The following is a 25,499-nucleotide window of genomic DNA, read 5'->3' as shown; positions in this document are numbered from 1 at the left end:
CCAGTGACAGTGCAGTCACCCAGTCCATTTGCTTTAATGGGCCTGTGATGAACAGGTTGCGCCTGCTATAAATATGCCACCTTTCACTCTTCCTTTGTCCCTCTCCTCCATCCATCCATCTATCCATCCATCCCTCCGTCCGTCTCTATGCGTCGATATCCCTTCAGCCAACTCTCCCCAGCGGTAATTATTCTGTAAGCGCCATCATTCTGCGGTGAGGTGACAGGTAGGTGGAGAGGAAGGTGAGGATGAGTCCGATGTAGAGGAGAGATGAAGAGATGCTGAGGAAGGTCAAATGGAAGGGTTGAGGATTTAAAGATGACTGCAGGGCGAAAAAGTTTCCTTGGCAGCGTCATCACTTCTCATGGAATTTAACTTCACACGATCTCAAACCCAACTGAAACAACCACATGTGTTTTTTTAAATATTGATTCTAAACCTAACATCTTAACGGCTGGGAGTCATTTGAAAGTTTCAGATTTATTACCAAAAGCGATTTGCTTTTAGATACCTTCCATTTTAGGAGCAGATTTTATATCAAATTACCCAGAACTTCCCGAATGTTGAATTTGCACAAATGTAGGCATCTGAACTGTAGTTGGCAAAACTTAATTAAGAAACTCTTCACGAGTGCAGAAGAGGAGATTCGTAAATATTTGAGCACTTGGCTTTTTCAATATTTGGTGCTATGAATACATTTGGGTCAACACCATAAAAATTCCCATATCTCTCTCTCCCACAGACACACACACAGACACACACACAGACACACACACACACACACACACACACACACACAAACACACTAGCTGACTGATGAATGTTGTCTCTGATAACCAACCGTGAATTTTAATTTAATAAGCCAATCCCTGTTTCCAATCTCAGGTTGGAATGTGCTTCCTTTTAGTTTGATTTGTAGCGGGAATTTATTTTCAGAAGTATATGCTAATAAAACTGAGACACTCGTACACACCATGAGCCTTGGGAGGGGATCGTTGGAGCGCACCCACACAAACACACACACACACACACACACACACACAGACAGAGATATGTGCTTTATTCCCTTTGATTATTCTCTCCTCCAATTTCATATGTATTCAGCCCTTCGCTGGATTTGTTGCCCTTTTTGCCTGTCAGGGACGATGGAAAGGTCGTCTTTGATTTGTTAGCGGTAGCAGCAGCCATGCCAGAGCTTCTCCCCCGACCTGACGTTTCGAAGGGCTCATTAGAACCTGCAGTGGAACAAAGGTTCTGTTTAAAATACAGTTCATTTGTGAAGGCTGCTGTATCAAGTTTGTAAGTTAGCTCATCGTAAAACGGACAAAAGTTGGAATGTTGGACACTTTTAACAACTCGGGCACGATTCGTTAATTCCTCATGAACTCCTCCAGGTCTTTAAAGCAGCAGTTTGGAGGTTTGCGTGTTGTACACTCGCACAAAGCTGTGTGGCTGTTGCGTGGCAGCGAGGGAAGTGTAGGACAAGGTCGGAAGGATGTTGGAGTAAATCAATGTTTACTCTGAGATATTTTAGCCAATAAACATGAATAAGAGGCCTGTAAAAGTTATTTCGTCACGTCCACAATTCAAGGCCATAACGCGCCCGAGGGAGACGTCACTTTAATATCTATGGTAATCTTAAATTTGTCTTCTTCTTTATTAGACTTTGGGAAATAAGCAAAAGAGTTGGAGCCTCGTATACATTTCTTGGCATGGTGTCGTTTGTCTTTCACACTTAGGCCTTTAGAGTTCATCAGCTAAACTTCACCTGTTTTCCCGAACTTTGGGATGAAGTGTCTAACTTTTTGCCCCGCCTCTTTTATGACCAGGTGACCAATAAGGTGGAGCTGGAGCCCAGGCAGTTTGTTGATTGGATGCGTCTGGAGCCTCAGTCCATGGTTTGGCTTCCTGTGCTGCACAGAGTCGCCGCAGCAGAGACGGCGAAACATCAGGCAAAGTGTAACATCTGCAAGGAGTGTCCCATTGTTGGCTTCAGGTAAACACACACACACACACACACACACACACACAGACACACACATGCTAATATTTAGTATTTAATTAAGTATTAGTAGATGAAACGTAATAAATAATTGTGACAAGTCTGCAACATGTTACAGGCCGATGTCACACACGTACACGTACACACACACGTACACGTACACACACACACACATATACACATACACATACACACACTGTATTGTTCTCTCCTTGTTGAGCATAAAGGGCAGATCTGCTCTGGAGGGCAGGCATTTATCTAAATGTCAGCAGCTGATACACCACTGACTAAATACCATCCGGAGGTTTGCGACCCACACACACACACACACACACACACACACACACACACACACACACACACACACACACACACACACAGACACACACACACACACACACACACACACACACACACACACACACACACACACACACACACACTCGCAAGCAACAACACACACAAACATATTCCACAGCACCACATTCACAAAGTTCACAGGGAGCTGATCGCTTGGCAAGCAATCCATAACAGACCACCCTCTGATACCGACAATAAAAACACACACTTAAGTGCCTTGGTTTCATTTGGTCCCCGCTCACTTAGACTCACACAGTAACAACAGGTAAAGGACGTGTGCGGCGGCTCTGCAGTTTCCATCAGTTTATCACAGAGCTCAGTTTTTCAGGGACGACTCTGGCAGGGGAAAGTGTTTGTCTGCGCCCGTAGAGAGGTGCAACACGGGGCTAAGTGACACCGGGAGGCCGAATCGTCTCCCTGCTTTGCCAGCAGAAAGAGAAATACAGTCGGACACTTGATGAAGCACATGTCTCCCAGGTTCTGTCAGTGATCGATGGGCGGCAGCGATGGAGGGAGGGAGCGGCGAGAGAGCAGGAAAAAATGCACGGCAGCATTTTGTGCGGTCGTGAGACATGACACCAGTCGTGTTATAACGGGAGATGTGCTTTTTTTTTTCTCGTAGTCGTTTTCTCTCCTTTTTAACAAGCCAGGCAAATGAGATCATCCGGAAATTCAAAGAAGCATTTAAATGTCAGAGGATTTTCCTTTGTCAACTCGACTGTCACAAATCAGCTGGATAGTTAACAAGCCGCCCAACCGCAGGCAACATGCACCATTTCCTGTGCGCTCGTGCAAACGTTTTCCGTGCATGTATTACATTCTGAGAGATAATTAAAACTGGCCTCTGCTACGAAAAGGCCAGGGATACAAAACGGCCTTTGCACGAGTTTTAATATAATTTGTGCAATTGATAATGATAATAAAATTGCTGACCTCTAAGTTTGATGCACTTTAATTGTTTTAAAATTTAGTTTTTTACAACCATCTCATTTACTTTTATTGTGTTAAGTTTGCTGTTTAAGGCTGTGCAGCATTTTTACAGGAATGGTTGTGGCTTTTGTAGACGCACTATTTAAAGAATAGCAATAATCAACAGTTATTAGTATGATTATTGAAAAAGCTTATTATCTTCGTAGTCGTTAAGTATCGTCTCAGCAAATAAGCTCGCTAGCTACAACCAGAATAACAATAAGTCTCTCTCTCCCCCTCTCTGTCCATCTCTCTCTCACTCTCTCTCTCTCTCTCTCTCTCTCTCTCTCTCTCTCTCTCTCTCTCTCTCTCTCTCTCTCTCTCTCTCTTTGTCTATCTCTCTCACAAAAATGTACCCGTGCCAAGAAGCAGATGAAGTAGACCCGCTGCCTTGTATACTCCCAAACAATATATTATTTTCGAGGGTTTTATTGTGTTACCGGAACGGCCCATGAATATGCATAAGTACATGTATGTTTATAGATTTATATAGCTCGATTTATACCCTGGGGGCTACTCATGAAACATTGGCGGCTGTAGCCTGCGACGCTCCGGCCTAACGACGCCAATGTCAGCACGTAATGGTGCATTTGACTCGTCGGCGTCATGTGCGGCGTTGCATCCTTTGATATATGTCTCTCTCTCTCTCTCTCTGTGCTCAGCACTCCGCTAACCTTGGGAGAGCTGCAGACGAGAGACAGATAAAAGACTTAAGCTATTATGTCTGAAAGGCTCCTGTCTCAATTTAGCTGTTAAATGGCTTCCTGGCTGCAGCCGCTGCAGGGCAGAACATCGGGACAGCTGTTGTCACGTCGTCGTGTTTTTGATAGAAATCCAACTGTCGGTCACACTGTCAGAATAGTGAGGTGTGTGTGTGCGTGTGTGTGTGTGTGTGTGTGTGCACAAATGCAGTATTCCAACGTGACTCAACTCCAGGCTACACCGGTGCCTCCTTGACAGCTTTCGATTTACTTTGTCACGCAGTCCTCCACAGGCACATGTTGACACACACACACACACACACACACACACACACACTTACACAACTTCTCAACTCAAGTTATCTCACTTTTTCGCCTCCCTCTCTCCCCAGGTATCGCAGTCTGAAGCATTTCAACTACGACGTTTGTCAGAGCTGCTTCTTTTCCGGCCGCACCGCCAAGGGCCACAAGCTCAACTACCCCATGGTGGAGTACTGCACGCCGGTGAGGAAATAACGCACACACACAAACATACACAAACACACACATGGACACACGTTCAGCCAGTTCTCTCCTATCTCTTCTCCACATGCCCGTCCATTTAATGAAAACACACAAATTCACAAGACGCTGTCAGACTCTGGTTATTCTCTATCGTCTCATATTCTCACATAAACCACTGGGCTTTTATTTTGAAAATGTTTTGTCATGTTAATTTCCAAAGGTTTGGTAATTCGAGAATTTGCAAGTCACCGTGCATGATGGACAAGGGGTGGATCACAATCACATTGTGAGCTTCCATTCTATGTGCCCCCCCACTGTCTCACTTCCCGATTCGATTCCTCCGACCTGTTCCAGAATCAACCCCCCCGACAGACCTCCGGCTTATTTGGATTTACATGAAGAAACGCTAAAATGGTCATGGCTCTCTGAGGTCTTTTTATAATTTTTTTGCCAGAAAGCCATATTTCACTTTTACGACTGCTCAGAAAGAAGAATATGAGAAAAGAGTGGGGGGGGGGGGGGGGGGGGGGGGGCTTTGGGGAAATTGAACATTTGCTCTCTTCTCCTCAATTCTAATCGCTCACTTGCGAGCCAACTCTTTCCAGTATTGCTTCACATCAAACTCTGATTGACCGGAGCGGTGATGCCTCTCGTTTTATTTTTTTGGTGTTTTAATTTGCTTTTTCCATTTTGCAAATGGATGGATATTGACTTCGGAGGAGCAGCTGCAGGGAGCAGCGATCATTCTTCCCTGAGTGCAGATGCCCGGCAGCCGCAACTTTGAAATAAAAACAGTATTACGTGTTTAACTTTACTGCAGCAACAGGCTCTTAAACATGTTTGTGCGAGATTATTATTCAGCTACAGGGAACTGTGTTACTCACTCAAGTTTTTACTGATTGACAACTTTAATAGGATAAGAAGAAACACACAGTGACCTCAGAGGGGGGTTCAGCATTTCCTCCTGACTTTTTCCACATTTTTACGTTCACTGTTGCATCTTAAAATCAAACTGATTTAATGTCGGGTTTATTTATTGATTTATTCAAAACAACCCTGGCGTATGAAAATAATGTATTTTCGAATTCATACAGGCAGTAAAAAATGAACTTGCATGCTTTTTGCTTACAATAACTAACAATCGAGGTTCTTCCAATGAGTCGTGTTAATGGTGATGAGATTTGTTTACAGCGTGACCCTCACTGCCGCGTGTCATCAGACGTGATTTCAAACCATTTGTTTACATCCATGTTTATCAGTGTATCTCTGACCTGCCCAGTAATTGCTTCCACACACTCTCTACAGCGGGTCATCAAACTGATCTGAGCAGCCTGGCAGGACTGTTTTTATAATGAGATCTTGAATTTACGGCCCACACTGATAATACTGCAATGATGACACATCAGAAGCGTAATAATCAGCAGTCTATGAGCCCACTGTGTATCATCTGAGGAGGAATTAGCCTCTGGGGGCAATTGCCAATACTGTGGGGCTTCGGCTGTAGACAGGGAAAATCCGGCTCAACAGACTGACTAGTTTCTTTTATCACCCAGGTGTTTTAGGTCCAGAGGACATTTTGGCTAATCTGTATTAAAGGCTATTTGCATACGAATGCAGATTTACCTGCGGGGCAACAATAGCCTGCTCAAACGCCCTCACCTACACAGATCCTTTCTATTCACATGCAAAATCCCATCATACAGATCAAATAGTTGGTGCAAGAGGCTGTAGAAACAATGCTAATGTCAGCAGCCTGTTGCAAAGAAGCCTGTAAATTACCAAAAGGTCTGATATGACACAAGATTTTATGCAGTTAATATTGGATTTACCTCAAATTCCAGCTCTTTGTCTGCCAGTAAACTGACACATCTTATCCCCTTCACTACTTTCAAGATATGGAGTAACACAGTGTGGGTCAAGCTCTTCGTAAATACTGTATTATCCAACTTTACAAACATTAATTTAACCACAAGACACTGGAGTTTGTTAGAAAATGCTTGAGTCCATCAGTTCTAAGCTGTTCCAAGAGTTAAATACCAAAACCTGTAGGTGGCTGGTAGGGGGGTGAATTGTATAAAAGCTTATTAACCAACTTCCTGTGTCATTTTAAATCCTGCCGTTAAACCCAACTTTATTCGACACCTGAGAGTCTGAAGTTTTTTTTTTATTGTTTGGCTTTGTTTTCTCTAAAGAAAATGGGAGCGTTATATATAATTATGTTTACCCGTGTCCCTGTGCTCAAATCAAATTGCTCTTCCACTTTATGTCTTTGGAAACTTGAGTCCATATTGAATCAAAGTTGCAGATGGATAGTGGCTTTTATGAAACTCTCTGGTCATTTTATAGGATTTTTCATCTTCGTTGTGCTGTTTACTTTACGGCCACAATATTGCCTCTTTTTTTTATTGCGTTTAGATTTTTTACGGGAGTGGCATTTCTATCGTTCCCACTGGGCTTTTGTCAGGATATTGATGAAGACAAATTTGCTGCTGTGTTTTATCGATTGCTTGTAATTTCAATGTTTATACCTTTCCTAAGAGGAGATGCTGCTTTGGTTTTGACCTTTGTCTCATACACCACACCGCTGCTTTTCTCTTTCGCTTCATTGTTTCCTGTCAGTTTCTATATTGTAACTATCTATTAAAAGCAAGAAAACGTTGTTAAAATGAAAATATCTCCCAAAAAAAAGGAAGGGAACTCGCACAGAAACACAGCGTTGACTTGCACAAATCCGTCTCCAGCTTCAGTGTGTAATTGTATTTTATTTGCTAATGGTTTGTTCATGCTACCGTCTCAAATAGTGTGCGTTAGTCAATAAACCAAGGGAAGTCAATATGTTATTTCAAACGTACACTGTAGCTTTCAACTGAGGGAGTTGCGCATTTATCTGTTTGTGTGTGTGTGTGTGTGTGTGTGTGTGTTTAGTTTTAGTTGCCTGACTCCTCAAGGAAAGGATTTTCTCACCCTCTGGTCGGACTGTTGTGGTAATTTGTTGTTTGCTTGCGTGGCAGAAAGCACTTTGCAGGAGGAACACCTTTGCTAAGTGTCTAATTAACAACACACACGCTCTCCTCTACTCCAATGCATATGCTGCTTATGTGTGCACTCCACACACACACACACACACACACTCTCACTGAATTAAACCATCTTTCTCTCTGTGTATCTCCCAGACGACATCAGGTGAGGACATGCGCGATTTCACCAAAGTGCTGAAGAACAAATTCCGATCGAAGAAGTACTTTGCCAAACATCCTCGGCTCGGTTACCTGCCGGTGCAGACGGTCCTGGAAGGAGACAACATGGAAACGTGAGTAACACATAAGTGTCTTTGTGAATCGGGGCCGTGCTAAGGTCTGATGAGCGGAGGTACAATAAAAAGTCTTAATTGAGTGATGAATGAACCAGAGACCACATTTAGTTTTATGTCTGTTGGGTCCACAAGTTGCTGTGTTCCTGTTCAGAGTATAAACGTGTCCCCTGTGACCACGTGGGATTGTGTCCTACGTCCTCGCTCTGGACACTGAGACACATTTTTAGTTTTGCACGTTTGGGACTCGTAAGAGACAGATCCAAATATGAATAATCAACATAGAGGCTGCAGAGGTCAAGAAATATTGTGACACTGGCTTTATCCACACTTTTAGGTTTTAGATTTAAAACGCATCTTCTTTTTTACGTTTACATCGAGCTCTCACACCTGGAGGTTTAGATCCCTTTAAAGGAAGAGAGTCACTTGTTGAAATGTTCTTCACGACCGGACCGCCATCAATAAATAAAGCGGTCAGGGAAGAAGTGGCCCCTTGCAGGACTGTTAGTTTCATTTGGAGCACATTATTCGCTGGTGTACAGGTCTGTCACTAACTGACCCGCCAGCCTACCTGGAGTCTTCAGCCGGAGAGACAGACCCTAACTCCTGAAGCAGAGACGATACAGGGGAGTCACAGAAAATGGACTTTTCTTGGGGGGGGGGGGGCGGGGGGGGGGGGGCGTAGGAGTGGGATGCATTGGTTTCATGTTTTTAGGTGTGGCGCTCTCTTGCTTTTCCAGGATTACCAGCCCTTGATTTAAAATGGAGAAGTTAGGTAACGATGGCTTCGATTCAGTCTGAAAACATTGTGTTTTATGCAGAAGAATAAACTAGAGACAATGATCCAGGCACATGCACTAAAATGCGTCAGTGTGGATGTTGCCTCGAGCCCTTGAAAACTTTGGGATCCTCCACCTCCCAGAATGCAACTTGATGGCTTCTTTTCATTTAACCTCCCTGCTCGCCCCATATCTCAAAAAACGTCATGTGGCCGGTTTCCAACACAGACTCTCATTTACAACACTTTAGCCTCCGAGGCAAGTTTACTCAAGTGACAGGACTCGTGATATTCATTTTCTCCAACTTGACAAAGGCTTAATTGCTGTGCCTTGTGTGCTCGGAGACTGAAACACTGTTTTTCTCTGCGTTTTATCCATCAGCTCTTTTATCTCTGCCACTCCTCACGGTAGACCCGGACATTTTTCGCCCGTGCTCACTTTTTACTTGTGCACAAATTACTTTTGCACCTTTTGTGCTCAGGAAACTCTCAAAGAAGTCCACGCGTACAGACACACACACACACGCACACATACACGCACACACACACAGTGACTCACCTGTTCACTTACGATACATTTCCCCCCCTCCGACATCCAGTTACACGCAGTCGCCCCCCAGATGGATTGCACTCCCTCTTTCATCCCTCCCGTCCTCGCCTGTCCTCCCCCCCCGCCTCCCACCTCGCTCCCTTCTCACCTCCCTTCCTCTGAAAAATGACTCCTGCAGAGCTGCCTGTCTGATAAATGCCTCAGAGAGATAGAGGAATAGCGGGTGAGGACGTGGAGATCTTTTCGAAATATGGCAGGAGGGAATGGAGGCTTAGAGGAAATTTAGTTCTGTTTCACGGCCATCATTTTCCCCATCTCTTTTTACTGCGTTGAGTCTGTTCTGCGAGCCGTGAGCTATCCACATGTTACCACAGGCATGTGTTCTCTGGAGAGAGCTTAACGCGCAGTGAGGAGCCTCTGTGTATTGTGATTTCTAGCTTTAAAGCAGCGTAAAAGTTCTGGATCAGTGTTATAATGCTCATTCACTCACACGCCTGTGGTGCAGCATCACCGCTTTCTGGCTCTTGTTATCTTCATATCGCTGAAAATGAAAACTCTGACCTAAATTGAAATGGATTCCTGTGTAATTGGAGCGAGGTCTAGTCCCTGCTCATAAAGAGGATTTACACAGATTAGGTAAACATCATATCGTTTGCCACCATTTTGCCTGTAATAAGAAAGTGATTGCTCCACATTTCTCAGCTTCGTTGACGGACTGCTGAGTAATGGACTGAACGCCATAGACGTTTTCCACTTTCCCTCTGCTGTGTATTTTTAATAATAAGAGATTTGATTTTCTTTGTAATGTCCCCTTGAATCCTTTCTAATGCGCTGTCAGGCTCCTTTGGTCATCTTAACAAAGAGAACTTCTAAGAAGTTATAATTTTTCCAAGTGCTGGAGCGGCAGCCGAGAATATTAGACCGTCTGCTGTGGAACTGCCCGTTCTAATGCACTCACTCTCTCTCTCTCTCTCTCTGCACTTGTATCATCATCACTTTTTTTATTCCACCCACTCCGTTTCCCCTCCACCTTGAGAGAGCAGAACCACCGCCCACTCTCACCTCCCACTTTAATCTTTGCTTAATTTCACGGCAGATAGGATTTCTGATTTGTCGCAGCTATATTTGACGTGAAAGAGCTTAGTTCTAATGGTTTTTCCCACTCGCTGTTGGTTTTTGCCTTTCACCCGACACCACCAGATAGAGGATGGGTCTCTGCTGCATTAGTTGAGAGGTAAATGGCTTTGGACGTGGATTTGGAATTTAGTGACAATTTTTTTTTTGCTTTATACTTTTCAGGATCAAGTTTTTTACATTAGGGAAACATCCCCTTTGCTTTGGAAGGTGTGCGCTATATGTAGATTAGGGTGCTGTAAGTAGGGCTAGGGTTTCTGTATGTGAGAAGAAAAATGTCCCAGTTCGTTGCTCCAGACTTTTTCTTAAAAAACGAATTGCTAATATCCGAGTCTGTTTCATACTCGGAAGAAGCCACAGACAAAGTTATGGTTGGACGATTTGGTGATGAAGGCAGACACAGCGGAATTTATACAAAATGTATTAATTTAGCCTCCAAATGGCTCATATAATGATCTGCTTCCAACCATACACACTGTATATAGATTAAAACCTCTCATTTATATAGATTGTATAGTATATATATGCTCATATGCAAAAACAAAAACATGTCCACTAGACTCTCTGATTCATTTTATACAAACATGCATCCAGGAGTATCTCTGTCACCAGTGGAGGAGGGGGAGGAGTCAACAGGCCCAGATGCTCCTTTACCTCCAACAGAGAGAGAACAGAGGGGCGAGCGAGGCAGAGAGAAGCAGTGCTCACAGTGACAGAGAGACCACCGCACCATGATGGGCTCAACTACACAAAACCCACTGTGTGATGTGTCGAGTACACAAACCGATGACAACATACATCAGATCTTTTGGCTTCAGCTTCTTTCTGAGTCCATTCCAACTTTTCTGAAAGAAGCAGGTGGAAAACACAGAGTTCCTAATGTTTGTGGCAGCCTGGGATTTACAGCCTGCGTGAGGGTGTTTATTGCTTAACCAAGGCCCATTAACATTTGCTAACCACAGGCTCAAAAATCAAGACATTACCTTCTCTAATTAAAGACTTTGTTAAATTCTCTCCATCTTTAAACTGATGGTGTTTGAGTAATTTTCTGCCCGACTGAGTTTCACTCACTCTCTTCGTGCTCAGTCTGATCAGCGGCACATAAAAGGGCGGAGGAGCTGAAGCGGATGATTTTTGTTATTTTGAAAACTCACTTTGCTTTTCAGTTTTCTTCCTTTGCTCTCAGATTGAATAGAAAAAGGCCGAATTGTTGCTTAAAGCACGTTTTTCTTTTGAAAATCAAGGCGGTTGACTTGAATTGCTCATAATATTTCAACTGGCGGTGATCTCTCATGAATACTGTATTATATATTCTTGGTTCCTCGTTGCCACAGAATTTGACTGCAGCTCCGTCGGTACAGACTTCAGGCGCGACACCAGTGAAATGAAATGAAGTGAAAAGTGAACAGAGCTCTGCACCGCACCCTGTTATTATACTTCAGCAGGCACAACATGCAGCCCCATTTGTCAGACCCCAAATACTCTCAAGGTCTGTCGTGATTTCCTCCACCCTCTCTCTCTCTCTCTCTCTCTCTCTCTCTCTCTCTCTCTCTCTCTCTCTCTCTCTCTCTCTCTCTCTCTGTTTCTCGTGTTCCTCCCTTTACTCGTGCTCAACTGTGCCCATCTGAAGGTTAAAGTAATGTCACTGGATTCTGGTATCGGACAAATTCCGCTGACTGGAAAACAATCTACACTTCACGATGCCCTATTACTTTTTGACGCCGATGAAAACTGTCACCGCTCTCGTTAAAAACAAAAAAAGAACACACTGACTGTTCTTTCTGGGGAAGACGTGGTCAGGGGCACGTAAACCGCTCCAGCTCCCGCTCGCAGTAGTTAGCTCAGTCTGCCCTGCCGACCCCGATTTCTCCTTTTCTCTCGCCCCCTCCTTTTATTTAACTTCTATTCTGTCACAAATCCCCGGCTACATTTTGAATTCTCCTCACAGCTACAGAAGTGTGACTGTATTGGCCGCCCAGCCATGAGAATCCTAACCACCGTGCCACTCGTGTCCCACTGTGTTTCCCCTGCTTTAATGTAACAAACAAAAAGAGCAAGGGGAAAGAACGTCAACCTCAACTGTTATCTCACGGATTTCTATGCATGAAAACCAAACGATTCTTTGTGTTTATGACATTAGAAGTCGTCCAGTCTCGCTTACAGATAACAGTTTATTCTGTGTGTCTCTAAGAATTGAAACTGTTCCCTCTATCCTCCTGCTTGTTCATGCTTTAGATCCAAAACCACTAAAGAGCAGTAGCTTCTTTAGCTGTCTGCCTGTTTGGACTTGGCTGTTTGTTTGGCCTGTGGTGATGCTGGTTGCAGCTTTTTCTCTGAAACTGTAAAAGTGACCTGCAGTAACTGAGCTGCAGAAACTAGAGGCCGACTGCAAGACCCAGTCCCCAGAACCCCGAGGGCAAGGTCACACAAGTAGATATCACGGGTCAGAGTTCAGCAAAGTCAAAGTCCAATCGAAGCCTTGCACAGTTTGACGATGTTTTGTGCACCTCCTCACTCGCTAACACAGCCTGTGGGCCCTTAATACTCAGATGTCAAGTGTGAAGAAGATAAGACGGAGGGGAATCTGGAATCATTATATTGATATTTGTGGTCAATAATAGATTAACCCGAAAATCGATTCTGCTGTATATTTATTCCTTGGCGTGCCAGTTGATTAAGTCCTGCAGGAAATAAATGAGAAAAATAAGTGTATTAAGACCATATCGTATAATTTAATGTAACAGCAGCTGACGTACTCAACCCTGCTCTGTAAAAGCTTTCACCCACACAACCAGGGTCCATTAGTGCAGAGGCGCCCACTGGCACTTTTTTAATCCCTCAACCTCCATCTAATCTGTCCCGGGTCTATTGTGAAGCAGGTTTTTACAACACGCCACAACAAGGGAGCAACATGTGGTGTCGTGTCCCGGTGACTGTTTTCCGTGTGTTTTTCATGACTTCCCTGTGTGTTGAGTCCCAGACCCTGCCTCCACCTGCTGTGTTTATTTGACCCTCAACTGTTTTTGTGGTACCTTTCCCTCCCTCCTCTCCCTCCTCCGATTCTCTTACAGTCCCGTCACCCTCATCAGCATGTGTCCGGAGCAGTACGAGTGAGTATCCACGCCACCAGAAACTGCACCTCTTCGTCCAGACTGGAATGCACCACCCTTTTCACTTCCTCCTACGTCCTCGCACCAACTTAGCCACCACTGCACTGCATGTAGCCTGCCTGCATGACTGCCTGCCTCATCCACTGGCTGAACATGCAACCAAAAACAAAACTCACCCCACTGTCTCCTTCCCACCACCTCCTGCTCCTCTCTAGAGCATCCGACTAGAGTTCAGTCGCTCACCCCACCAGTGGCTGTCAGAATCCATCCAACCGCTCTACGTAGATCATCCCTCTCTCCTGTTTCTCTCTCTACGATCATCTGATTGTTTTTTTTTCTAGGTGATGTTGTGAGGGGGCCATAAGGCTGTGTGCAAATAGGTCGTCCCTGCATGTGCCTGTGTGTGTGTGTGTGTGTGTGTGTGTTAACGAGCGTTGTGTGAGCATGCCCAATCTGATTCATCTCCATTACCCCCCCACTCCCTTCATTTCCAGGCTGTCCCCGTCACCTCAGTTCTCTCATGATGACACCCATTCCAGGATAGAGCAGTATGCCAGCAGGTACGCACATCCCACTGCCATCATCCCGTCATGTCAGACGCCACAAACACACACATCCAAAGAGTTGATAACTGTGTTGCACGTGAAAATAATCTCAAGAGCTTCATTATGGAACAAGAAACCAACTTTTAAAGGACCGTACCCAATGTGTTTTCCTTTGTCTTAGATGATTTATTACAAATAATAAATGAATACTTTCTATTGTTTCAAACCTTTTCCAAGAAATGAGTGTAATTCCCTCACAACAACTCTCTTTTACCTTGCATTTAAAATGCATGACTATGCAACAATAATCTAATATTGACAACAATAAGAAAAACCAAATCCAATCTCTGTACAGGGATTTTAAAAGCATGAATTAAGTATAAAGCAGCAGCGGCCTGGAAGCAGCAGGAATTACATTTACCAATCAAAGCAAAGTTAAAAAGCCCAGTATTATGTTATTTTAAAGGATCCGCAGAAATATAAATGGATAAATTTGATTTGCAGTAGACGGATTTAAATTAAATGAAAACCAAAAAGTTGATTCGGTATCATAAGCAGCCGGTAGTGCAGATATTTTGAATAAAACCCATCGGAATATGTTTGAAACGAAGCAGAAATCCAATCTTATTAAAGTATCTATACAAACACAACTCCCGGTGTTGTTTTCCCATTAGCTCGGAGAACAGAGAAACAAATATACTCATTGATGGAGCGAGCTCTATGTGCTGAAGAAATCCTTCACAGTCTTTGTGAGTGATCGCACTGTGCGCCAAACAAAATAACACTGCTACAACAAGGCTCGTAATGAATGGATGTGAGCTGCAACTTTCTCAAGCTCTCACAACCATCTGACAATGGAACAGCGTTTGGCTGCCGACCAAACTTTCTGTTCGCTTGAGCGTCTGCAGACAGCTCACTGTCCCAGTGGCTGCTGGGCAGCTGCCTGAGCCACTGCAGCCAGTTGATTCATCGCTCACGTCTTTCTTCTCACATGATTCTTTTTCTACTGGCTCAGTCTGTTTGAGCTCATCGTCAGTGACAGGCGGGATTCTCGTCCGTTTGACGGATTTTTCTCATTTTGTAAAGACGTCGGGAGACGTTAAGAACTCGATTTCACTTGTCATGAATTTATTCCCTCTGTGGGAGACGAACACATCACAGCAGCCTTCAGAATCTCTTGCAAGTTAAACCGGACGTATTAAACACTCATAATGCAGATTTACTCTGAGAGATTCACTATAGAACGGACAACTCTCAGTATCTTAGCAAAAGTAAAGCAACAAACAAGAAAATAATGTAGTTGCACTGGTAGTCATTGCATTTTAAAAGAAAAGTCTAGTGAGATAATCAACCTTCATATTTATGCCTCCTCGTCCTTGACAGCCAGTGGCCGGAGGAAACGTCTCTTGGAGTTATCCATTCGTTTGACCATTGTGAACATAATATGGCCTTGAGAGGACTTCAGATTAGGTTAAAGAACATCCAGTTGGAATTAAAGATGCACTTATTAGAATTTGCTGGTCAAAGGTCAAAGTCCAAGGTCACTGTGACCTTAAATATCATTAATTTTGTTTGTGAAAGCCACAGCTTAGAAACACGCTGAGGCAATGTCCTCAGATTTAGTTCAAACGTTCACTTGGACTCCAAAATGTACTATTTCTATTTTGGTGTTTAAAGGTCAGAGGTCACGGGATCTCATGTATATAGACTGAAGCTGCAGTGGTTGACAGAAGCATACACAACCACATGGCGTTAATTCTAGCTTTTAAATTAATATATTTTCTAATATTGGTGCCAATGCAGTGTCCTCGCTCCGCGGATCAGAACAGCAAGTTTTTTATGTTCACTTGATTTAGGAGCTCTGTAAAAATGCGTAGGCGCTCTGCCTAATCCTTCTAATGGTAAAGAAAAACCCTGCATACATTAAATGTCAGATAACTGTCAACACGCTCGCTTAGTGAACCTAGAAAACATGCAGCTACCTCCCACCATAGCTGCTGACATTATAGATTTACCGCTGCGATCCGAGAAGCAACAGATTGGCCCGGTGGCTTTTTTCCTATTTCCCTACACCCACTTCAAAACGATGCTGCAGCGAACATCCACACCCCCGTGTACACAGCGTGTGTGCTGCAGTAAATCATCGGCAACATCCCCAAACTCATGTTCCGCTGCACCGAGACTGAAAACCTGTCATGTCTGATTTTGAGAGAAGGTCTGAATGTTAAGAGGCTCAAGTATCCCACGTCGCATGAATCCCTTCGAGCCCTTTGAGGGAATCTCTCCGATCTCATCTTCTCGAAGCGGACAGCTCCGTCAAAACAGACCCCAGCGTGTCCTTCATCACAAGGCTTTAATCATCAGTGGTCCTCTGATGCGGCGCTGCTGCGTTCGGCCTGTAACCTCCAGTCGGTCACGCACCATTAACCTTCGCTCAGTGCCTCTGACGCCGCTGTTTTATCAGCGCCGACACAGACACGAGGCGTGTGAATTACAATTTGAACCGAACTGTGGATGCTGACGTGGGTGATTATACTGTGGCTTGTAGATTTGCATTTTAAAATGATTTGATTCGTGCAATTCCAGCATAAAGTATATCTAACCAACATATCACACCTTTATCCCGGTTTAGTGCACTTTCATCCCACAGTACAGTGTGTGGATCATATTATTAACCTGCTGGACAACCCTGCTGCTGTACCACAGTTCGACTGAACACAGGCTCTAATCGGGGGAACCAGCCCCATTAGCATCACTTCTCTGTGCGGATCTATGACCAGAGAAAATGCTCCTGCAGACACGGCCTCTAAATATGTCTCTACACAGAAATACAATAGTCGGTTCACGCCTTTGTCATTTATCCTGCTCTGGGACGACAAATCTTCATTGGTGTGCCGCTGTGCCTCTGAGCCCCCCCCCCCCCCCCCTTTGTTTACACTGACGTTCAGAAATTTAATGAGATGATGACAGATTTTAAATCTGTGCGAGCTGCTCCCTGATGCTTTTTTTTACCTCAGGTTGGCCCAGATGGAACGCTCCAACGGCTCCCTGCCCACAGACAGCAGCTCAGCCACAGGAAGCATGTAAGTGTTTGTCATTTCTAATATTACATTTGACACGTTTGGACATTTCTTACAACATGGGACACAAGAAACCTTTCACGAATATTAACTTGCTTTAAACTACCACGTGTCTACAAACATATATGGAAACCTCGTTATTTCCATATATACACTTTGGAAGCTGAAGATTACATTTTTTTTCTCACTGATTTAGCTTTTCTATCTACATATTTGTTGATATTTAGCTTCATCATATTGCTGTGACAGATCCACGTACATTTCCTGGCTTCAACTTATCAAAAGCAGCCAAACACAAAAAAACAAGTTGGCCTCCACATTCCTGAAAAGCGTGTGAGAGAACTGGAAGAGCAGTAGAAATGTTGAGTCAGGAAGAAAAAAGACAATGGGATGTGAATGAGTAAGACGGGAAGGTGAGTGGGCTGTGGGACAAATGTAATGGATGAGAGTGTCAACAATGAGCAGTGGGAGTGATTGGTTTCAGGATCTCTGATAACGACCGGTTATCTCTGATGACAGGAGATGAGAACATGGAAGAAATCAGAGGGGTGGGTGGAGCTGATAGGGAGCATCAGTCTCTGCTGTGATCATGTGCATGTCTCCTACAGACTATTCAGGTTGAAGGGGGGGTGCATTAGTCTGTCTTCCCAACCCAGATCCTAATCAGGGGAATGAGCTCTAAAGGTTCAAACGCCCTCTGAGCCCACGGACACAAGCTCTTGTCACTTTGCTGTTGTCTTGTAGATCTCAAGATTTCCCAGATCGTCTTCACAGAGTCTGAACATTTAGAATAGATTAGTGTGCAAAGGCAGCAGAAGAGAGAAGGAGGGGAAACGTGTGTGGAAACAAAAGTGCTTGTCACTTGCCTCGTAGATCTCAAGATTTCCCTGATCCTAGATCTTCTTTACAAATTTTGAAATCATCAGTTGGTTGATATGTGTGTGAAAATCATGGAAATCCATCATTTGTGCAAGAGAATGTACGACATTGAGTGTGCAGATAATTTTTTTTTTAAAGTAAGAAAGTAGCACAAAGCAACAAAAGAGAGACGAGGGCAAAAGGATTGCTTCTAAGAAGTTTTCAGGCTTTCAAAAAGAAATTCTTCAAAAATAAAGTGTTACAGCACAACAGTGGATTCACATGGGAAGATGTTCAAACCCTCTGAGAGTCTTCAGTGGAGATGAAGTGATGCATCATCATCCATATGTTGTGGGTTGAATTCCTCGCTGTAGTTGTGTGCATTGTGCAGACCGCTGCTCCCACTCCTCACCTCCTTCCGACCTTGCTTCTCAGAATAGGGCTCTTCAGGAACAGAAGGTGTTTTCGATGGAAGATTCCCAAAAGCTGCGTTTCTCCGATCTCCCTCTTTTCAGCTGATCAATAGACGGAGAGAAGAATAGAAAGTGAAAATCAGGGGAAGGTGGAGGCAGAGGTGGATTTACTTTCTGCTCAAAATACTCGTAATGCGGGACAAACACATTATCCCCACTCCTCCTCCTCCTCCTCGCTCTAGCTTTTCTCCTTTGTACTGAGGCTTTACTTAACAGAAGCAGCCATTATGTTTTCCTGCCAGCTCTGAAACAACACAGAGGCTCGATCACAGAAGTGTGTGAAGCACTAATGAGGTGAGGAAGATGATGGCTGGATGAAGGCTAATGGTTTTAACAGCAGAGGGAGAAAAACACAACCACTTTCACTCACTTATACATCAGTGTCATTTCTCTGAGAGTTTCATTCTGTGCTTTTGTGCAAAAACAACAGCAGCTAAAATGTAGCTGGGAAGAAAAGAGGAGAACAATAGCCCGAGAGAAAAGGAAATTTCAATGTTGGTCAGTTTTTTCTTTCCAGAACACGTTTGACGAGAACGGCTTTGTACTTATCGGCATGAAGCACAATATAGCACCTGGGTGCGTGTGTACTGTATCTACAGTCTTCTTCCACAAATGTCTGTCTGTCTCTCTGTCTGCCTGTCTGTCTCTCTCTCTCTGTCTCTCTGTCTGTCTGTCTGCCTGTCTGTCTCTCTGTCTGTCTCTCTGTCTGTCTGTCTCTCTGTCTGTCTCTCTGTCTCTCTGTCTGTATGTCTCTCTGTCTGTCTGTATGTCTGTCTGCCTGTCTGCCTGTCTGCCTGTCTGTATGTCTCTCTGTCTCTCTGTCTTCCTTACTCTCTGTCTGTCTGTCTCTCTCTCTGTCTCTCTGTCTCTCTGTCTGTCTGTCTCTCTGTCTGTCTGTCTGTCTGTCTCTCTGTCTGTCTGTCTGTCTCTCTGTCTGCCTGTCTGCCTGTCTGCCTGCCTGTCTCTCTGTCTGTATGTCTCTCTGTCTCTCTGTCTTCCTTACTCTCTGTCTGTCTGTCTCTCTCTCTGTCTCTCTGTCTCTCTGTCTCTCTGTCTGTCTGTCTCTCTGTCTGTCTGTCTGTCTGTCTCTCTGTCTGTCTGTCTGTCTCTCTGTCTGTCTGTCTCTCTGTCTGTCTCTCTCTCTGTCTGTCTCTCTGTCTGTCTGTCTCTCTGTCTGTATGTCTCTCTGTCTCTCTGTCTGTCTGTCTCTCTGTCTGTATGTCTCTCTGTCTCTCTGTCTGTCTGTCTCTCTGTCTGTATGTCTCTCTGTCTGTATGTCTCTCTGTCTGTCTCTCTGTCTGTCTGTCTGTCTATCTCTCTGTCTGTATGTCTCTCTGTCTCTCTGTCTCTCTGTCTGTCTGTCTCTCTCTCTGTCTCTCTGTCTCTCTGTCTGTCTGTCTGTCTGTCTGTCTGTCTCTCTCTCTGTATGTCTGTCTCTCTGTCTCTCTGTCTCTCTGTCTGTCTCTCTGTCTGTCTCTCTCTCTGTCTGTCTGTCTCTCTGTCTCTCTGTCTGTATGTCTCTCTGTCTCTCTCTCTGTCTGTCTCTCTGTCTCTCTGTCTCTCTGTCTGTCTGTCTGTCTGTCTGTCTGTGGAACGCAGATCTCGTAGACCGCTGACATATCCGACATGGAATGTATAATAAGATACGACCAGTTAAGTCAATTGTTAATCATTGAAACTTATATAAAACCACACACCTGAACATTATTTAAGCAAATTCTCTATAATCTTTACTACAATTCTCAAATCTGTACTATAAAAATCTTTGCTGCAGATAAACCAGGTAGGATAGACACAAGGTTTTCTATCTTCACTCTGCAGCATAGACGTCTGTAAAGACCTCTGCACACAACAAACATACAAACTAAAAAGTGACAGTGTCTCAAAGAGCTGCTTGAGGAGAACTCACTAATGAACTCACTCATTCTGAAGTAGAAAAGACAGATATGATTCTGCAGAGCATCACCACAGCCCATTCAAAGAGGCGTATCTGGAACGGATACTCGTACTTCATCCTATTGTACTTTTTTGTGTTCAAAGCTAAATTAGTTTTTTCTGTGTATTATATAATGACCAGCCTCTCACTGGAGAGCTTGGGTTCTGAGAGATAATGTAAATATGTGTATTGCGCTCGAAACAGTAGCACTAATTGGAAATGAAGATGAAGCACATCTATACAACTTTTTATCCTCTTATGGATTGTTATTGCTGTTTTTGCACGGAAATAATTTATTCTTATACGGAGGATACTTATCCTAATTGACTCCCTACACGTTGACTCTTAATTGTGACTATGAGCTAATTAATGCTGAATCATCTTTGATGGAAATTGCTACTTGTGAAAACCGTTTTTATTACAGCTGATGTTAATGCAGGTCTTTGCAGGGAAATGTTACTGTGCTGTGATAAAATGCTATTTGCATTCATTTGAAAAGGACAGAATCGGGGGAGGATCCTTGTTTTTAACTCACCAACGTGTCCCACTTTTAAGTAGAAGTGACTTTGAAATCCTCTGTTCAAATGGCAGCACTGTGGTTTGGTAGATACCACAGTAAAACAGTCCCCTCAGCCGATGGAGCCATTGTGCTGTCACACTCCTCGGCTAAGAAATAACTCTCCTCCCCCTTCCTTCTTTTAATGCCTTTGGTTTGTGAGTGTTTGATTGTCTCTCCTCTCTTCTATTGTGAGATTTATTCTTTCCTGCCTCCAGCTGATTCCACGCCAGCCTCTTTGTCTGTCACTCTGCGTGGTTGTTTTTTGAGGACGCACACTCTCAGAAAGATCCCCAAACTGCACAACTGTACAGGGGGAGGTGTCTTCCTGGCGACACGGATACAACACGGATGACTGCGTTGGCCAATTTGCACACTTAGGTCCCTCAGATTGTGTTTTCTGATCTTTCAGAGCCTGCGTGTGCGTTTGTGTGTGGCCTCACTGCTTGTTTCATTTCAGTCCTGTTCAGCTTTTATCTAAAAGGAATCCTTAATTAGGAAGTCAGTGTTGCCTGCCTCCTCTGACCTCCAGCTACAGCACAATGTTGTCATCAGAGCCTCAGGACACAATCTGAGGGCAGAGACGCTCAGCTTCCTCCCTTTTTTTGTTTGGTTATCTCTCGCTTTCCAGTCTCTCCCCAGCGCTGTCCCCTTTTCCTTGTCTTTCATATTTTTGCCCTTTACGCTCGTCGCTCTCTCTTTAATTTCTCCACCCCTTTCTCTTTCCACCACCCCTCCTTCTCTCTCTCTCTCGTCTCCTTTCATCATTTTTAGATGTAGTCTAATCATGTTTTACCTTTGGGCCCAGGCAACCTTCAGACTGAACGCCGAGCACAGAGGTAAACATTGAGATACTTTTCTTTGAAGCCCTGCGTCATAAACAATACACTCCACAATGAGCAGTCCCCAAATGTGGAGGTCCGCAGAGAGAGAGGTTTTTTAATATCGCACCGGGGGGGGGGAGGAATGAAAGACATGCAGCCTCTGCCCGAGGGAGATGTCCATGCTTCTTCTCTCATATCCCCTATTTCCTTGTTTCTCTTTCTTTATCTCGCTCTGTCTACTCAGCTGATATTCAGCTTTGGAGGAGCTGCTTGCTTTGCGATATAATGGCCAGAAACCAGAAGGGCCAACAGTCTCCCTACATTCAATCAGGCTGCACACACTCACAGATATCAGTTCCCTACAGGCGGATTTTTTTTTTCTTTATCAAGATCCATAAATTATTGGGAAAACTGAGAAATTGTAGAAAAACAGCCTATCTAGAAATGTAAGAGAAAGCATGAATAATACAACTCCAGGATCCGCCCCCTGTCCCACATCTGCACCCAAATGTTATTGTTTCTTCCCTGACCCATACCGCTTCCTCTCACCAGGTTTTGTGAAAATCTGTTTATTGTTTTTGTGTAATCCTGCTTACTATCAAGCAAACAAACAAACAAACAAACAAAGGGGGTGAAAACATAACCTCCTTGGCCGAGGTATTCAGGCCCGGAGACGATCGTCAGACAGAGACTTTAAAAGTTCCCTCGGCTGTGTCCTCTGCTCACCCTCACCCAACATCACCCTCACCCACAATGCCTTGCAGCTAATAGCCTCGCCATTCATCACCATTATTCACATTTGAATCCCCCCCCCCACACAATGAAGCTCTCCTCCTCTATCATAGTCTTTCTTGTTCTTCTTCTTTTTCCACAGTCCTTTCTGCTGCTTCTCCTCTTTGTCCCAGTATTTCTCAGCCGTTGATTTGTGAGCCGGCTCCAGCCTCTGTACAGTGACCGTCCTCACATGTAATAATCCGCCCCCCCCGCTTCCTGCCGTCCTCTGGGCTCCTCTTGCCAGCCGCATTGTCCTGCTGCCTCTTCCCAGTGTCAGGGACCTGCCTAATTGGTAACTCGCTTGCACAAGAGCTCATCCGCCAACTTCCCCCCCCCCCTCCCCCCGAGCGGGCACCGCTGCCACCTATTTTCAACACTCTCCGCAGAAAACAAGCCTTTTCTCACCATCATCAGAAAGTCATCTTTCTGTGGCTGCCAGCTTCTTTGTGTCGTCTATCAGCAGTCACAGCCTGGAGTCAGTCGTCATGTTAGAGGGAAACTGATGAATGGCTACAAGCACACTGTGCGTACATACTGTATCGCCAAAGTTCGAAAAGTTATGTTTAAAGAAAGAACATCTGAAAGGAACTGTAAATATGAAAGGTGCGGGAGATCAAAAAAGCTGCCTGGTGTTTTCCTCTTTAACGGAGAAAGATTCAAAACATTGTGTTCTCTCCTTTTAAAATTTGTTTCATGTCTCTTTCATCGATCGTACCTTTCAAAAAACATGAATTGGTTCAACCCAAGTTTGACGCAAATCCAATTCTTAAAGCTAGAAATGTTTTGAACTTATTCTTGGCTCTACTTGCTCGGCTTGTGGTCTCTTCTATTTGAACAAGTGAAAGCCTCGATCTCTGCACCTCCCACCGGCTCCACTCGACCCAATCACGAATGTTATAAATACTTAATATTTGTAACCTCTCTTGTTATGCATGTGGTGATAATGGCATTCTGAATATCTTTGCTACTCACTCATTGATTGTCTCCCACGGTGCGATTCAAGGCTTTCTCATGAAAAACTTTAGACATTTCAGCTTGTCAGCCTGCCCTCCGGAGCGTATTTGATTAACGTGCTCATTATAGCCAAGGATTAAACACTCACTGGGCGGCGCCCAGATAAGTGTGTTTGTGTAAACCCAGTAAGTATTTTAAAAGGCGTATGTTTAAACCATAAAAACGAATAAATCAAAAACATGCAGCTCAGAAAACAGGAATTAGTGCTGATTCTTACTTTTCGTGTTTGGCCTTCTTGAAACGGCCAATTCTCTTGTGTCCCCGTGAGTTACAACTTTTCATTTATCGGTGTGTAAAATATAAACAAATGTCTGATTATCTGGGAACTATAAGAGTGTTGTTTTTGTATTTCTATAATCCCTTCAATATTAATTTATATTTATTTTAATGCAATATCACAGCAAGATGTTAAAGCAACTGAATAAAAGTATGAAGGTTCACTAACTTGTTATATGGAAAATAGTCCCTCCCACTCCTCACCCATAACATCTCTTCTATGTAATTTCGGTGAGTGGGTCGATCTCCTGTGAGAACACACTTAAACCGTCAGAGTCAGACCCGGCAAGTTCAGGAATAATTCTGAACCATGGATCAGTTTAAAAGATGTAGAAGTATTTTTTTTTTTTATCTGCAATATCCTGCGAGAAAATGTAAGAGTTCTAAACCGAGTTTGGTGCATTTGTCACAGCAGCAGCTCTTTGGGCTCAGGAAGCCGGGGATCATTGGTTCTATCCACCATTCAGTTATGTTTCACTTCAGTGAGTGGGGCCACACAGTCAGATTTATAGGCTTTGTTTTCTCTCGGTGAAAACCACTTTATCACTGGCACAGTGAGCCCGACAGAATGAATCACCACAAGTGGCTGCAGGGGGCGCTGTCCCTCAGTAAAGGTTACATACAGGTGCTTTAACACGAGCGGACACTTGGCTTTTAAAATAACAGTGTGCCATCTTTTTTACCGTGTGTGAGTGTCTGGTTGTCAGGTTTTAGTCTCTCCCCCCCCCCCCCCTCTCTGTATCTTTCCATCTGTCTGCCAGGCTCTCTCTTTCTCTCCTCTCTCTGCTCCCCCCCGTCTCATCTCCGCTCTCCCTCATTCCACTTATCAGATCAGTGGAGACTGACATGTCTGCGTTCCACAGGGATGGTGGAGCTTACTGTGTCACAGACCTACAGTTGCTAGGATCTGGCATATCGCGGTGGCAGCTGTAACACAATCTTTGTTTAGATTAGGTGCATTGAAGCGCCTTTGTTACAACCTTGTGTTATTAGCTGCACAATGAAACTGGTTCATGAAAGAAGACAATGACATCCTTCTGAAGCAGCTGTACAGAAAGTGAGCTGAAATGGTCTAACTGGGACAAAATGACTCTTCTCCACAGGGACGACGAGCATGCCCTGATCCTGCAGTACTGCCAGACGCTGGGAGGGGAGGGCTCCCCCTGCAGTCAGCCCCAGAGCCCTGCCCAGATCCTCCAGGCCGTGGAGAGGGAGGAGCGGGGCGAGCTGGAGCGGATCATCGCTCGGCTGGAGGAGGACCAGAGGTACGGCATTCTATCATGCAAATGGCATGAGATAACTCAGACTGACAGGGGGTTGTTCAACACCCAGAGAATAATAAGTATCACTTATGTCCGTGGATAATCTCAGATTTCTCCAATATCAATATGAAGTTTGGAAAAGTCCCCTCTACTTAAAAATCTGTGTTCATCTTTTATTTTCTTACTCCCATGCATTGTTTACTCTGCTTCCTGGTGCCATTCGAGTACACACACTCAATGTCACTCTCCAGTGCACAAAACGTAAACAAACACGTTTGTTTACGCCTGTCTCGCACGCCAACGCCTTCCTCAGTTTGATTAGTAAATGGCGACGGCTCAGAGTCAGTGTGCGATGTATTGTCGGGGAGATGCTGAGGCGGTGGCTCGACTGGGTTGATTTAACACTGATTATCCACGTACGGCGGGCGCTCCAGGAGAGCAGAGGGAGGAGGGAGAGAGACAGCTTTACCGCCAGCCTCATAA

At 44.3% G+C, this 25,499-nt stretch overlaps 1 protein-coding gene across 5 annotated transcripts in view; it reads left to right on the top strand.

Moving 5' to 3' along the window:
• utrn (utrophin) overlaps positions 1 to 25,499 on the top strand; it is a 169,993-nt gene that overhangs the window by 135,930 nt on the left and 8,564 nt on the right. For 4 of the 5 annotated variants that reach the window (XM_053445855.1, XM_053445854.1, XM_053445857.1 and 1 more), the window contains 7 exons: positions 1,830 to 1,996; positions 4,425 to 4,536; positions 7,710 to 7,846; positions 13,380 to 13,418; positions 13,913 to 13,978; positions 16,981 to 17,046; positions 24,858 to 25,019. In XM_053445855.1, the coding sequence (XP_053301830.1) occupies positions 1,830 to 1,996; positions 4,425 to 4,536; positions 7,710 to 7,846; positions 13,380 to 13,418; positions 13,913 to 13,978; positions 16,981 to 17,046; positions 24,858 to 25,019 (749 nt within the window). The remainder of the gene's footprint in view (positions 1 to 1,829; positions 1,997 to 4,424; positions 4,537 to 7,709; positions 7,847 to 13,379; positions 13,419 to 13,912; positions 13,979 to 16,980; positions 17,047 to 24,857; positions 25,020 to 25,499) is intronic. The other variant, XM_053445856.1, reaches the window with a different exon arrangement.

The sequence above is a fragment of the Pleuronectes platessa genome, chromosome 17, assembly GCF_947347685.1.
Source record: "Pleuronectes platessa chromosome 17, fPlePla1.1, whole genome shotgun sequence".
In the NCBI taxonomy this organism is placed as follows: domain Eukaryota; kingdom Metazoa; phylum Chordata; class Actinopteri; order Pleuronectiformes; family Pleuronectidae; genus Pleuronectes; species Pleuronectes platessa.
The sequence above is the reverse complement of the archived record's forward strand: the minus strand, read 5'-3'. Positions and strand labels throughout refer to the sequence as shown.